General features: G+C 48.2%; 1 protein-coding gene across 2 annotated transcripts in view; it reads left to right on the top strand.

Moving 5' to 3' along the window:
• LOC134521844 (serine protease inhibitor Kazal-type 5-like) overlaps positions 1-13,612 on the top strand; it is a 99,617-nt gene that overhangs the window by 81,692 nt on the left and 4,313 nt on the right. The window contains exons 4-10 of one of the 2 annotated variants that reach the window (XM_063348862.1): positions 1,251-1,336; positions 6,726-6,751; positions 7,812-7,939; positions 8,668-8,734; positions 10,397-10,524; positions 10,726-10,777; positions 13,081-13,211. In XM_063348862.1, coding sequence (XP_063204932.1) covers positions 1,333-1,336; positions 6,726-6,751; positions 7,812-7,939; positions 8,668-8,734; positions 10,397-10,524; positions 10,726-10,777; positions 13,081-13,211 — 536 coding nt within the window. In that variant the 5' untranslated portion in view covers positions 1,251-1,332. The remainder of the gene's footprint in view (positions 1-1,250; positions 1,337-6,725; positions 6,752-7,811; positions 7,940-8,667; positions 8,735-10,396; positions 10,525-10,725; positions 10,778-13,080; positions 13,212-13,612) is intronic. The other variant, XM_063348863.1, reaches the window with a different exon arrangement.

The raw sequence follows: 13,612 nt of genomic DNA, 5'->3' as shown, positions 1-13,612 counted from the left end.
AGATCAGAGCTAAAAGGTGGATTTGGGCGGGAAAGGAAACCTGGTGACGGGGAAGGGTGTGGCCCATGAGACACCGGGACCCGAGGAGGATGCAGTGGATGCTGGATTTAGGGGAAGTTGATGGATGCTCTTGGTGCACAGAGATTTGCAAAGTAACTAGTCCAAATTAAGTTTATTCGTATTCTTTCCTTTTGAAGCAGTGAGTCCACTCAACACAGATTTTTTTTTTTTTTTTGGGGTGGGGGGGTATGTTTTATTTTTCAGTGAAGCTTGTTGCCATGCTCTGGACATGTTCCTGAAAAGATTTTTGCTGAGGCTTAACGTGCTCTAGGATGCGCAGGACTTGCCGTGCACCTGCTTCTCAGAGGTAGATGAAATCAGGAAATTCCTCTCCTGGCCTCTAGCAGCTCGCCCTCCTCAGTGAGCCCGCAAAGAGGGAATAGTGCTCCAGGACTCTGAGAGTTAACGCACTCTGCTGCTGCATTTGCAGGGATGCAGCCAGGTGGCGTGGAGAGTCAGCTGCCGTGCTGCTGAGCTGGGTTGCATACCCAGCACCAGGGTGGGAAATGAGCAGCCAATTGGGAAGGACTTTTTCACTGGGTCAGACTGGTGGAGCTCTGCTTTGGGCTCAGGGAGCTCATCCTGGCCGAAGGAGAAGGACCGTGGCGTAGACCTTGGGTACCTGCAGTGACGGTGGGATTTCAGGATGAGCAAGACTTGTTTCCCTGGAGATCTGGGCAGCGCTCACTTGAGAGCTGCAGCAGCTGTAGGTATGAAGAGGGGAGCTCTGAGACATGTGGCTGTTGCAGTCCAGCAACTCAAACTCGTTTCCATTAGCTTGGGGCTGACTAGCTGGTTGGCTGATTGGCAACTGGGTTTTGGTCACAGAATTGTGTGCAAGCAAAAGGGTTAGTTCTAGTGTGATGAAGCCTGTTCTTGCATGGGACACGCGTGGATGAGGTGCCTCCCAAGCTGTGCTGAGGAGGTGGGTGAGATTCATGGCTCTTCTTCCAGCAGAGTCTAGCCCAGGGTGGGTGCCTAACTGGGTGTCTCTGGGAGGCAGGAAGCCATCTTGACGTGGCGGTTGCCAGCAGAGACGAGTCCTTTTACCAAGCACCAGGCAAGATGCACAGGACAGACTTTCTCTGAGGGCGCCACTTATGCAGATGCAGCCCAAGAGGTTATGTTAGCTTGCAACGTCAGCATGGCAGCACAATAATCTTCCCTTGATATTTTTTCTTATTTGGCAGCTGCAGATGAGCCCAAAGTGAGCTGTAAGGGGCTGGTTGCTCTGAACCTGAAGTGTTAATAATGCTGAGAAAATGATTAAAAATGGGTAAGTGTCTTTGAACTCCCTGCATTTTGAAATGTCCCACTTTGGAGAGGTAACTCATTAAATAGTGCTGAAGGTGAGAGCTCTGGACTCTGCTTTGGCTGTGAAGTAAGATGCCATCTACTCTGGTTTCCTTTGTTAAGTATGTCAACAACTATGCCTCTGCTCTTTTAACCCTGAGGGTCTCCGGGTTGAGGGGGTATAGTGGTGGCCTGGGAAAGAGAGAAGTATCAAAATTTCAGAGAAATTAAGCAGTGTTGCTGGTGGGGTTCATCTGAGGTGGAAGAGATGGTGGGGAGGTGAAAAGTGTGTCAGTCGGGACAGAAAAGGATGGCTCTGGTGGGGATATAGGCACGTCTGTAGTTTTACTAGAAATACGCAGGCTCTAGTTTCCCCACTCATGTTACTTTCCGCTAGGCATGAAGGGTTCCCTTCCCTGGGAGAGGTGAGCAGGGGATGGGACCTAGTCTTGAAGGTTGCCTGGGCTGGTGTGAACAGGGCAGCTGGAGAGATGGCAGAGCACAAGCCACCTGAGAGCATATGCTGGGACCCGTGAGGCTGTGTAGGCTGTGGTGGTGTGAGCTTTCTTGAGGAGGAAGAGCGAGCCGCGCTGGCAGCACAGACACAAGCACGTGTTGCTTTTCCACTCTGCTCTAAGGACCCAGCAGTGGCACTGGGTAAAGTCCCCTTTGCTTGCCGGGAGTCCTGTGGGTGATACTGAAGCCACAGCGCCGATTGCAGAGATGTAAGTTTTCTAGCGGGGGCGGCGAAAGGCAAACGGTGCTGTGAAGGGGGGGGGTCCCTGGCAGCGGTGCAAAAGTAGGTGAAACGCGGACTGCAGATCCTTATCAGGGCTCATTTTGTCCTGCTATGGTGGCTTTGGAGACCTGACCCAAAACACTGCCTTGCTGTGGGGTAAGAATGGGGCTGCAGAACTCAGGCTCTCAGAGCTGCTTGGGCCGGAGACTGGCGTTCACACAGAGAGCTGCCAAAGCAGAGATGGCTTAAAAAAAAAAACCTCAACGTACCTCATGCCCCGCTGCCCCAAAACCCAACCGGTTATAGTGCCAGGAAGCTTTCCCTTGACAAAAACCTTCCTAGGTGATGCTAAACAGTGCCATGTCACTAAAGGGGAGAAAAACAATTTGAGTGGACAAGGCATCTCAATTATTTTCATATATGTAGAGACACAAGCTCTGCCTGCACAGGCATGTGAAGGAGTGAAATGTGGGAACATCAGAAAATGGGAGAATTAGCATGGGAAAGGGAGGATAAGCATATTCATCACTGATTGGGTTGTGAATCGTTTGGCTGATTATTGGACTCCCTTCCCCATTCTCCTCAGGGCCCTGAAGATGGAAGAGGTGAATGTCCCCCGTGGCTGTGTCCTGCCCAGCTCGGTGGCTGCAGTGCTCTGTCCCTAGGACATCCCACAACCTCTTGGGTTTCCACCTGACGAGAATTTGCCTGAATTTTATGTTATGCTCCTGTTTCCCCTTCAGTTTTCCTAGTTGCTCCTCCATGATTATTTTTATCCTCTTTCCTGTTTTTCTAGCAGAATGTGCTGGAAAAGGGACCCCCTGAGAGCTGTCCTACAGGCATAACATCATTCTATGCTGTTTACTTTTCCAAAATTTTAACTAAGACACGAACAAAAGCATCTTTGTAGTACTACTTCTTGCCCTCAGCTGCTTTTCTCTGTGGCATATTGCTCTTCAGTGGTTTGGCATCATTTTTAAATTAAGATTAGCAAGGTGTTGTACTAAACCCGTTGCTACAGCATCAGGATCATCTCTTACAGATCTGATCCTGCAATACAAACTACTATGGAAATTAATGGGCTGTCTGGATTCCAGTGCAGGATAGACTTTATTGTGTAAATCCATCAATAAAGGCAATCAAGTGAGTCAGGCAAGGTTTATGTTTAATACATTCTTGCTGTCATCCCTCATTATTCTGCTCAGGTTTCCTTTTGTAACTCAAGCACACAGGAGCAAATCCTTCAAACCATATGGCTTTGCAGGGTTCTCCCCATCCCCTGACATCACGTTTCATACCATCGGTGGGTTTTTTTAGAAGTTTGTAGTTATGCAGTGGTAATTGGGAAGGAAGTCCTTCTCTTTGTTCTTTTCTTTTTTTTTTTTTTAATTTAAGATTTGGTACTGAACACGGTTCTGGTTTTGGTGTCAAGGCGTGTTTGGGCCATTCTGACCCTCTCTCACGTCTTGGTGTGGGTATGGCTGGTGGACAGGGTGGTGGGATGGTGGGAGAGATGCGGTGGACACAGGGCCCACGTGGGGTCAGGACCTGGGTCTCTCTCCTCCTCCTTGACTCTGTCCACACTGCCCAGCTGGGCGCTGCTCTCGCCTGGCCACTCTGACCGCGTCTGGCACCCGCTCTGCTTCCTCCAGGAGCAGGGTGGTCAGCTATCTGTCTAAAATTGGGGAATTGTTTCACTTCCCTATAGGAATAGAGCTTTTGGAGGAAGAGGAAAAAATCAAAACCAAAACCCATTTGAAAATACCCCTCCCCTCCCCAAACCTTACCATGTCAAGACTGACTCATGGAAAGACACCTGAGTAACAAAGAATGTCTTTTGGTTTTGTCCTTCAACTAGATTTCCAGCTCTATCCACTTTTAAACTACCGTGCACTTTTTTCTTTTTTCCATTCTGGAGCTTTTATAATCTCTCCCAAGGGTTTATTGAGACATACTGTATCAGGTCAGTTTTGTCTCTTCCTGTTGGCCTCCCTGCCTAATGCACGTACAGAAATTATCTCGTGATTCGGGGCAACACGCAGCGCTTCGGATCTGCCGCGGACCATCTGCGTGACCTCAGGCAGTTTACTTTTCTGTTCCAAGCTCTCCACCGCGAACCTGCCCGCGACTTTGCTTTGAGTTGGAAAGAAACGTTAGGGCTGAGCACACACCGAATTAGGACGCTGCGTGCTCGGCTCTGGCTCCAGTTGTACACACGAACAGCTACTCTGATCTGGGAAACTTGTGGCAGCAACTTATTACAAGGGTTTATATCTGAACTGAGCTGTGTCGGCCTGTCTGGCCAAACGCGTATGTCATGTGGAAGTGTGTTTTCTTCCTTCCTCGGATGGTGCTGACCTGCCTCTGCACAGCCGCCGCCTGTTTGCCCGTGCTCAAGCTCCTTATTGCTCTGTTCTGCTCGACTCTCTCATTTATCCACCTGTTTCAAACCTCGCAAATGATTTTTTTTTTTTCTCTTCAAATTCTCCTCTTTTTCACTGGAGAACAAGGCACGCAGCTTCTTCCCACATAAATGACATTCCAAAACTTTGATGTCATCTTTATTTACCTCTCTTGAGTCTCCTGAGAAGCCCTGCACGGGATGACAATTTTTTTTTTTTTTAAAAAAATATCTCTTTTTCGGGAGAGACCTGAGCAGGGCTGCTTTGCTGGATCCTTTAGCATCAATAACACCACATCTGTGAGCACTGATCTGCTTGAAGAGCAGTATCTACATGGTCTGTCAAGTCCCGTGTGGGCTGAGGAAAGGTTTTCACGAATACCATTGCAGTTTCTTCTGAAGACAACAGGGAGGGACAGGGAAGGGACGAGGATTCATCAGCATGCTTTTCTCGTTAGCACAGCTGTATGTGAACTGTAGCAACAAACTGAAGGATTTTCAACAAGGCCTCAAACTTGATGTTTTTCAACCTTACTTGAATGCTTACTGTTCACGCCGGGGTGCTCTAATAAAGGCAGACTGACTTCCAGGGGGTTTGAGTGACCTGGCCCTCCTGTTGTCTTTGCTGATATTAAAGTTATAAGTCAAGTTATTAAAATAAAACCCCTTCAGCTATTCTGTTGGGATGTGAAGGGTGTTAGGGGTGTGCTGACTGGGGTACCTCTGTCTTACAAACCACCCCAAAGATGGCAAGGATTCCTCCGCCTGTGTGGGGAAACTGAAATGATCTATTTATAATTTTCTTACCTTAACAAAATACAGGGAGTGACTCAAATATGTCCCATCCTTATGGAAATTAATTGTGTTAATGGGATCATTAGAATTTAGAGCTACTGTCATCAAACTGGTTTTTGCAGCTAATGATGGTTCTTGGGAAGATTATGTCATAATGAAGGCGGAGGATCTGGTCATCTATATATACGTGATCTGACCTGAGCCCTTTCTTTGGGTTTCATTGAGCAATGCACTAATAGAGTCAACGTAGGCAAACAGCTGCCACCCTCACCATGAAAATAGAAGGTGCCTCGGTGGTCCTTGCTCTGGCATTTTTCTGCTTCTTCTCAGGTTAGTAACTTCTGATGTTCTCTGTGCTGAAATCTGGGACTGGCCGAGGACACAGCCTGGGAGCTCCCGTAAAGACACTGAGATAGAGGAGTAGAGAGCCCTTATTCTTTAAAAAGCGTAGCAGCATAACCAGAAGACCATCATTTTTTTGCTGTACTGCTTGTATTGATTTGATATAACACATTCTAGATAATGGCTTTTTCTCTTGCATGTGAACATGGCGAAGTTCCACTGATGGGTGAAAGTATCTATTTTGAGTACAGTTAACAGTTTAAGAACAAAAAAAGAAACCCCAACCCCAGTTGTCTAAGTGGAGGAATACAACTTTCCAACCAGACTGAATTTTTGCGTGAAAACTTTACTTTGAACAAATGTGTGATATAACTTTTAGTAAATTCTCTAAGGAATTTACTCTTACTAAGAAATGCATTTTTGTGTGGCTACAAGAGAGAGGCTGCAGCAGGAGTCTGGGCTCGGCGCAACCGTCTTTCGCTTTACTGCCTGTGTCTATTGAAAAAGATGGGTCCTTGTGACGCCACTGCTGGTGTAAGATGACGTGTTACACCAGGTCTCAGGGGCTTAGTAGGAAGAGACGTGTATCAGTTACCCACCTGGTGACTCATTAATTTGGTAATTTGTGTGAAGTACTGCAAATGGAATGGGCCTTGAAAAGGAATTGGAAAGTTTGGACAAACAACGATGTTATGGGCTAGCCCTGCTACCCCAATTCTAACTGAAGATGAAGAACATCAAAAACATTTGGGTGGCGCTGATACCTCTACCAAGGCAGTGGGGTGGAATAATAGAGAAACAGTTACCGAATCATCCTTGGAACTTGGATTTTAAGACAGTAAAGGAGGGCACAGAGATGAAAAAATGGATGTGCTTTTGCATTTGAATGACAAAAAGTGCGATGTTCCAGAAAGTCTCTAATGCTCAGTCCGTTCTATCAGTCTACAATAATGCATTGGATTAGCTGTTATCTAGAGGTGTTTGGGTGGATTAGGAAACTGCATCAAGTATTGTAATGAAATACTTTTGATTTAAAATTTCCTTTCAAAGACTTTTTTGTGGTTTCATTGTTGGTTTTTTTTTTTTCTGTCACAGATGTTGCCAGCCAAGCTTCGATTAAGGCAAGTCCAACCTTTTCTATTGTGATTCTCCTTTTGTTTTGCCAACTACACTGCTTAATGCATGCTCTGAGCAAAGTCATTTAGACAGACTATACTTAGATATCATAACGCGTTTTCAGTGGTGGAAAAAGCAGTGAATTCCTCCATGCTTAGAGACAATGCTTTTGTGATACGGCAGTGGCTCTAGCTGACAGTGTGTGTTTAGTGTGCTATGCCGAGCACATATCCGAACAGCTCTGGGCTGGAGATCTCGTGAGATGAAGTTAGAAATGGAACGAATAATATTTTAACGATATTTCAGAATTTCGCTTCTGATCCAGCAGAAACCCCTGCTTCTGACAATTCCCCAGTTTGATAATTAAAAGAATTAAGGCAAGTCCTTTGAGTCTCAGAAAATTATTTGATTCAATGGCTGAGAAGTCAGCTCCATTCATGTTTTAATCAAACAAGCTTGTCTCTCCTTAGTAAAGACCCTATTGGAAAACATAGCAGCCAAAAATAACTAAATGGTTCCTTGATTCTCCCTCGTCTGCGCTTCTGTTACCCAGCAGCAGAGGCAATTGGGGGATGCAGCATTACACAATATTACTGCTCCGCTTCCCGAGAGGATTGTGCTTTTCTGTGCTTCAGCCTTGCACCTGAATCGCTCTTCAGTAACTCTGGTTGATTCATTACTCTTGCATCCCACTGGCACTTCTAGGGCTACATTTTTTTCACTCTTGACTAACTTTATAACATGAGAGTCCTCCCCTGCAGCAGGTAGCAATTTGCAGCTGTATGCTAATTAAATATGTGTTCCTTTTCCCGTGCATAATGGCCCTTGCAACGGGTTTTGAACTTTCTTGTTGTCTTTTCTGCCTCGGGAGTCACGAGCAGGGCTCTGGGCGCAGCCTGTACCACACGTGGTGTGGGGTGAGGGATGGGGATGAGGAGTGTGAACAAACTATTGCTCTTGAGAGCACATAACCCACCCAAAAGAACTTGAATATGAACGGATTATTCCCAGGATCCCGATGGCCTCTGAGGGAGCCTCCACTGACTGTCCTCCTCTGCTTTTCAGAAAGAGTGCATGAAAATTTGGTCACTTCTGCGCAGTGGGAAGTTTTCCTGTCCCACCACCAAGGAGCCCTTCAGCAGCTCAGGTGCCAAAGGAGACCTCAACAAGTGCCTGATGTGCCAAAGGCTGCTGTGAGTATCGCTCATGCCGCCATCCTCCGTGTGCAGCCCGTCCTCTCCTATAGCGATGAGGCCGCTCTGGGGAGGCTCTGTCTCACTCTGCGATGTCAAACTGTAGTCCTGGGCCAGACAGACCAGTTTGTAGCTCCTCAGCACACCTGTGAACCCAGTAGCACTCTCCAGCTTGTCACACAGAGGTGACACACTGCAGGGTGTGAGGAGCAAATCCAGGGTGAAAACATACCGGATTTAGTTTCTTGTTTCTAAGAAACTAGATGTTTCTGGTTGTTGGGCAGGGAGAAAGGATGGCAAAATGACCCAGTGCAGAGGTGCTAAATCATAGAACTTGTCGGGTTGGAAGGGACCTTAAAGGCCATCTAGTCCAACCCCCCTGCAGTGAGCAGGGCCATCTTTAGATCAGGTTGCTCAGAGCCTCATCAAGCCTCATATCTCCAGGGAAGGGGCCTCCACCACCTCTCTGGGCAACCTGGGCCAGCGTCTCACCACCCTCCTTGTAAAGAACTTCTTCCTAATGGCTAATCTAAACCTGGCCTGCTCTAGTTTAAACCATTGCCCCTCGTCAATACCCCGGGCATGTCTCACTGAGCCCCAGTGCCGGTTCTTCCCACCGCCTTGCACAACGGGGAGGTGGGGTTGGCAGGACTGGCCTTTAATCACTAGCTATTGTGGTTTTACGTCTGAGAGGACTGCTCTGTCGCTCACGCCTCCCTTTCTTGCAGGGAAAGAGACTCAAAAAACAAAGGGAGTGGTGGAGAGGCGAACAGGAATGTGAACTCCTCGGGAGAGGTGAGGTGAAGCATCGCTACCGAAGCCAGTTTTATCGGCGCACCGGGAGCGGGATGATGTGGTGGTGTTGCGTCTTCTGCCTCTGACCCACTTGCCGAGTGCGTTTCCTTGTCTGCGGTGTGGGAAACACCGGCTTGGCCGATGGGGAAGGGCCTGGCAATGGGAGCAGGGCAAACGTGCTCTGCCTCGGCGAGAGGCTCTGAGGGAGCGTGAGGCTTTGTGCCATCCACGAGCATAAAAGAAACCAAAACTCCTCGTGGCAAATCCCAGGCAATCTATTCCCTATCAGGCAATTACCGACACGGCGTGTGTGGTCTGTGCCTGACCCAGAGTGTAGGCTAAGGAGGAACCTGCCTGTTGAAGGCATGCCATTGGCATCTGACAAATAATTAATAGCAATGATGGTGCATGTGAGCTGTGACTAGGGCAGGGCGTGGGAGCAGGCTGGCTCTAATTGTCCCTTGTTTATCTTGTCGATGCAGCCGGCTGGTTTCTTTTACCTGTAGCTGTTTTTTTAGATAGCAGGTCTTTATGTGGAGGGACTTGTCTTTTTGAGCCTTGGGTTTTTATTCTGGATGGGAGCGAGCTGGTTGCCAACAGATAGTGTTGGTTGCAGTGATTTATTTATTTTTTTTCACATCTGGTTAAGCAGGGTAGCTTTCTAGCTCTTGTGTGTCTGGGCAATTTAAAGGCTTTGTAAAGCATAGATGTCCTAAGGGAGATCTTTTTTAAACACCTGACTTGCCAACACGTAGTCCTGAAGGCAGGAGGACAGTTTTAGAGTCTCAGGAAGAGACCTACGCTGAATTTCTTTGTTCGCCCACAGATTTTTCTGTCTGGCTTTTGGCAAGTAATTTTCTGGGCTTGACTTCCCCACCTGCGGAGCTGGGATAAGCTATCAAACCATCTCCTTTACACGGCATGAGGGGGGAAAACGCAGATCACATAGCAGATAACCTTAAAGGTGCTGCATAAAGGCTCCAAAAGGCTTCACGTGTAGCATGTGTTTCTTACGCTACAAACCCGCTCACGTGTTCTGAAAGTCAGAGGAAAGCTGTTCAGAGGAAATTAAAGACCAGACTGAGACACTCAAGCAGATTTTGGTGCAAAAGCCTTTTGTGAAAGAGTGCTTTGCTTCAGTTAATGTGTAATGTCATGTTAAATGGCAAAAATACTCACCTCTTACCCTAGCATACCTGGAAGGAGGTGTGCAAGGATTTTTTTTTTTAATGCCTGCAGCTTCGTCTTTTTTACTGTGCACGGATTTTAAAAATCTCGGTAGAGCGTTCACTCATGAGAGACGAGAAAACTGGCTTCCCCGTTCAAAATTCACTAAGGAATTGTTGCTTTTATACTTTGAGCAGAACCTAGGTCCTTCGGGCAGGCTTTTGCATGTCTTATCTGTTAGAAATAGAAATAAGAATACCCTGGATGCAACAGACAAATGCGCTCATCTAAACATGGATTTATTTCGCTGTTGCACGCTATACTTTAAGAGGACGCATCAGCCAAACTATGGTTTTCCCCTGAGTTACACCTCAAGGAAACAGAACAGCATTTGAAACGTAATTCACTGGGTGGATAATCCTTTGTGGATTTGTGGGACATGCGTCCCTCCGTCAGCACATCTGTGTCAACCCGTGTTTTTTGGCGCTTCCACAGGATGACTGCCGAGAGTTTCGGGACCTCTTCAAGAAAGGGAAACTTTCCTGCACCAGAGAAAATGACCCTGTCCGGGATTCCTCTGGGAAGCAACACAGCAATAAGTGCATCATGTGTGCAGAGAAGTTGTGAGTAGAGGGGAAGGGAAAAGGAAAAAAAAAAAAAAAAAAGCAGCTTTTTCTGTTAGCCTGAGAAAACGGCTGCTGGAACGACCTGGCTGCGGATGCCAGTGGATGGGATCGCTCCCCCTCCTGCTGACGGTGGTGGGGAAAACCTCTGGCTCCCTGGAGCACCGTGGTGTTCACTTTCTCATCTTGCTTCCCTTCCAGCAAAAGAGAGAACGAGCAGAAGTTATCTAAAAACAGACAAGGAAAAGATAAGGTGAGATTAAAGTATTAGGCAGGTCAATATAAAACTTTTATTGGATTTTCACCCAAGATAGAGAAAAGGCGACATTATTCTACTCGGTTGCTCTGTCTCTGCTGATTTAATTTAGAGATCCACTTTCCTTTCCCTCCTTATTTCTTGTTCGTGCTCTTGAATCCCCCAAGTGAACAACTTGTGCTTGAACGTTATGGTGTAACCCACTGACTTGCGGATCTAGGGACAGGGAAATCCCATCAGAATAAGAAACCAGCCGCAGTGCCCTGACACCTGGCTCAAGGGTGGAGAAGCCAGTGCTGCTGAGGGTGCTTATTAGGTTAAAAATGAAAAATCCAGGTGAAAAGCCCTGGAAAGTTCAAGAGCTCATTATGTTCTGGGAGGAGAGCCCAGCCCTGCGCTATTTCCGTGGGCCTGTGGCTCAGGTTTAGCTTTTTTTGTTGGAAACTTTGTTCTCGCTGTGCTGCCATTTGCCCCCTTCGCCCTGCCACTCCGCAGCCACCGTGCCCCCGCGCACTGGTGTTTTCCTGGCAAAAGCAGCTCTGTAAGGAGGGAAAAGAGACTCTTTCCAACACTTACCTCTTGATTTCTGCCATTGCAGGGACTGGTGCGGTCCCCTTAAGCCCCACTCTTGGGGATAATCCTGTTTCGGTACTTTTCCTGATGACTTTGGCGTGAAAAAATGGAAGCGGGAGTGAAATGTGCTGATGGCAAAGCTGGGAGGCAGTATCAGCAGAGGAGAATCAGCAGATCACTCAGGACTAATTGGATAACGCTGAGGCCTGGAGTAATAGAAACAAGATAAAATGTAATAGCAGCGCAAGATCACACAGACAGTGATTAACAAGAATTCCTGCTTGTCGGCTGGAAGTGACAAAGGATAAGAAAGCCCTACATTTATTAGTGGGTCAGGGATGCGACAGGCCATGAAAAAGGCAAATGCAAGTCTTGGATGTACTCGGCGAGGATTTTGCAGCAGAGGTCGGGAAGTTAACAGAGCTCCAAAAACGCTAGTTCAAAGGGAGCCTGTTTGAGAGAGGCTGTTAGGGGAAGGCAGGTCTGTCTTGGAGGCGGAGGACTGGGGTGCTGAGCTGGGCTGGTCCCAGGGAACGAGGCACAGAGGGGCTGGGAGAGCTTTTCTGGGCCTGTTGGGGAGGGAAAGCATCGCCTGAGCTGCGCGGGGGCGTGAGCACCCGCTGGGATGGGGAGAAGCGGGGAGGCTCTCGGGCAGCCCCTCTGAAGTGGGGTGCGACGTTTATTTCTGATGGGAGCAATGCAATGTGGCTGCTGGCCACAGCAGGTGCCGGCCCGTCCTGTGCCGGGTGGTATCTCTTCTACCCGCGGCTAGTTTGGCTCTAGGGAAATGTGGCAGTTTCTGCTCTAAGTGTTTTGCTGGCGTCGGCCCAGCAGCAAAGCTGAGGAGCCAGAGGCTGAGGCGCCCCGGGTAGGATGCAGGAGACAGCGCTGGGGAAACCCCCTGGCAGACAGGGCGAAGCGCTGGAAACTTCTCAGCGAAGCAAAGGATGGGGTCAGTGACCTGCTAAGGACCTTAACGCGAGCTGGCTAAAACTCTCCTATGCACAAAACGGGCAGAAAATTGCAAGCGTTAAAACCAATTTGTAAAAAAAAATGAAGGGTAAGTGGGATCCAGTTACTTATCCTCTCTACTTGCTGTTTGGAATCGGCTATTGCAGTGCCAGAAACAGTTGGAATTAGGGGGCAAATTAACGTGGTTTCTGTGCAGTGGTTTTGAACAGGGAACAAATTAATCATCTACTCTCCAAACACCCTTCCGCTGCTCATGGGCTATTAAATATGTTTACACTGTGCTTTTATGTTTTGACTGCGTCTCCTTGATTGATTCCCAAAGTGTGGTTGGTTTGGGGGGCTACTACTCGATTTGTAAAGGCAACTATGATCTGAGCTATGATCTGGGAAAAGGCTGTAGCTGTGTATTAAGGATTGTGGGAGAAGCGGGAGGGGAGGGACTTCATGACCGTGTCAGTCACATCACTGGCATGCTTTGGATAGCCCAACAAGGAGAATAATAATTAGTCGGACCATACTAGAAAACTCCCAACACGTGCTGTGCAGGCAGAGGGACCCATAATTTTTCTGAGTCACTCTGTTTATATTCTGAGTGGCTGGTGCTGCACACCCTCGTCTCTTGCCCACACCCAGGCTCTCCTGTGATGCGTTTGTGATGGTGCCGTGCTTTCCCGGTAGGAAACCCCAAGTTTCTAAGAATCAGATCAATAAGACGAGGAGCACAGGGTGCCCTAACTGCTGCCCTCCTTCCGCAGGATGACTGCAGCGAGTTTCGCTCCCAGTTTGAAGCTGGCGGACGACTGTCCTGCACGAGGGAGAATGACCCTGTCCGGGATTCCTCCGGCAAGCAGCACACCAACAAATGTCTCATGTGCGCTGAGAAGTTGTGAGTACAGCTTCCTCTGAGCAGCAACAGCAAAGAGGGCAACCTCCCGCTGCCAAAGCGCAGCTTCTCCCTGCGGAGCTGCATCTGGGCGATGCCTGGGAGAGAGTCCTGGATCCCAGTGGCCCTCCAAGAGATGCTCCGGCAGTAGGGCCCTGCCATTGCCCCTCTTCCCACTTCCCTTTCAGCATGAAGGGCCCAGGGGCAGGTGAGAAGCAGTGTGGAGTAGAGGAGGAGAAGGAAGGTTGATAGAGAGCAACCCCTTTCCCAGGGGACTGTTGGGTGCGGGCAGCTCCGGAGGAGTTTCCCATGCGTGTACTTTGCCTTCCAGATGCTCTCTCTCTACTCCCATAGAGCATATGCAGAAGCAGCCCTGATATGAAAACAGCCACCTGGATCCAGGA

This window comes from Chroicocephalus ridibundus, chromosome 11 (assembly GCF_963924245.1).
Source record: "Chroicocephalus ridibundus chromosome 11, bChrRid1.1, whole genome shotgun sequence".
Taxonomy (NCBI): domain Eukaryota; kingdom Metazoa; phylum Chordata; class Aves; order Charadriiformes; family Laridae; genus Chroicocephalus; species Chroicocephalus ridibundus.
This window is presented reverse-complemented; position numbering and strand designations above follow the sequence as displayed.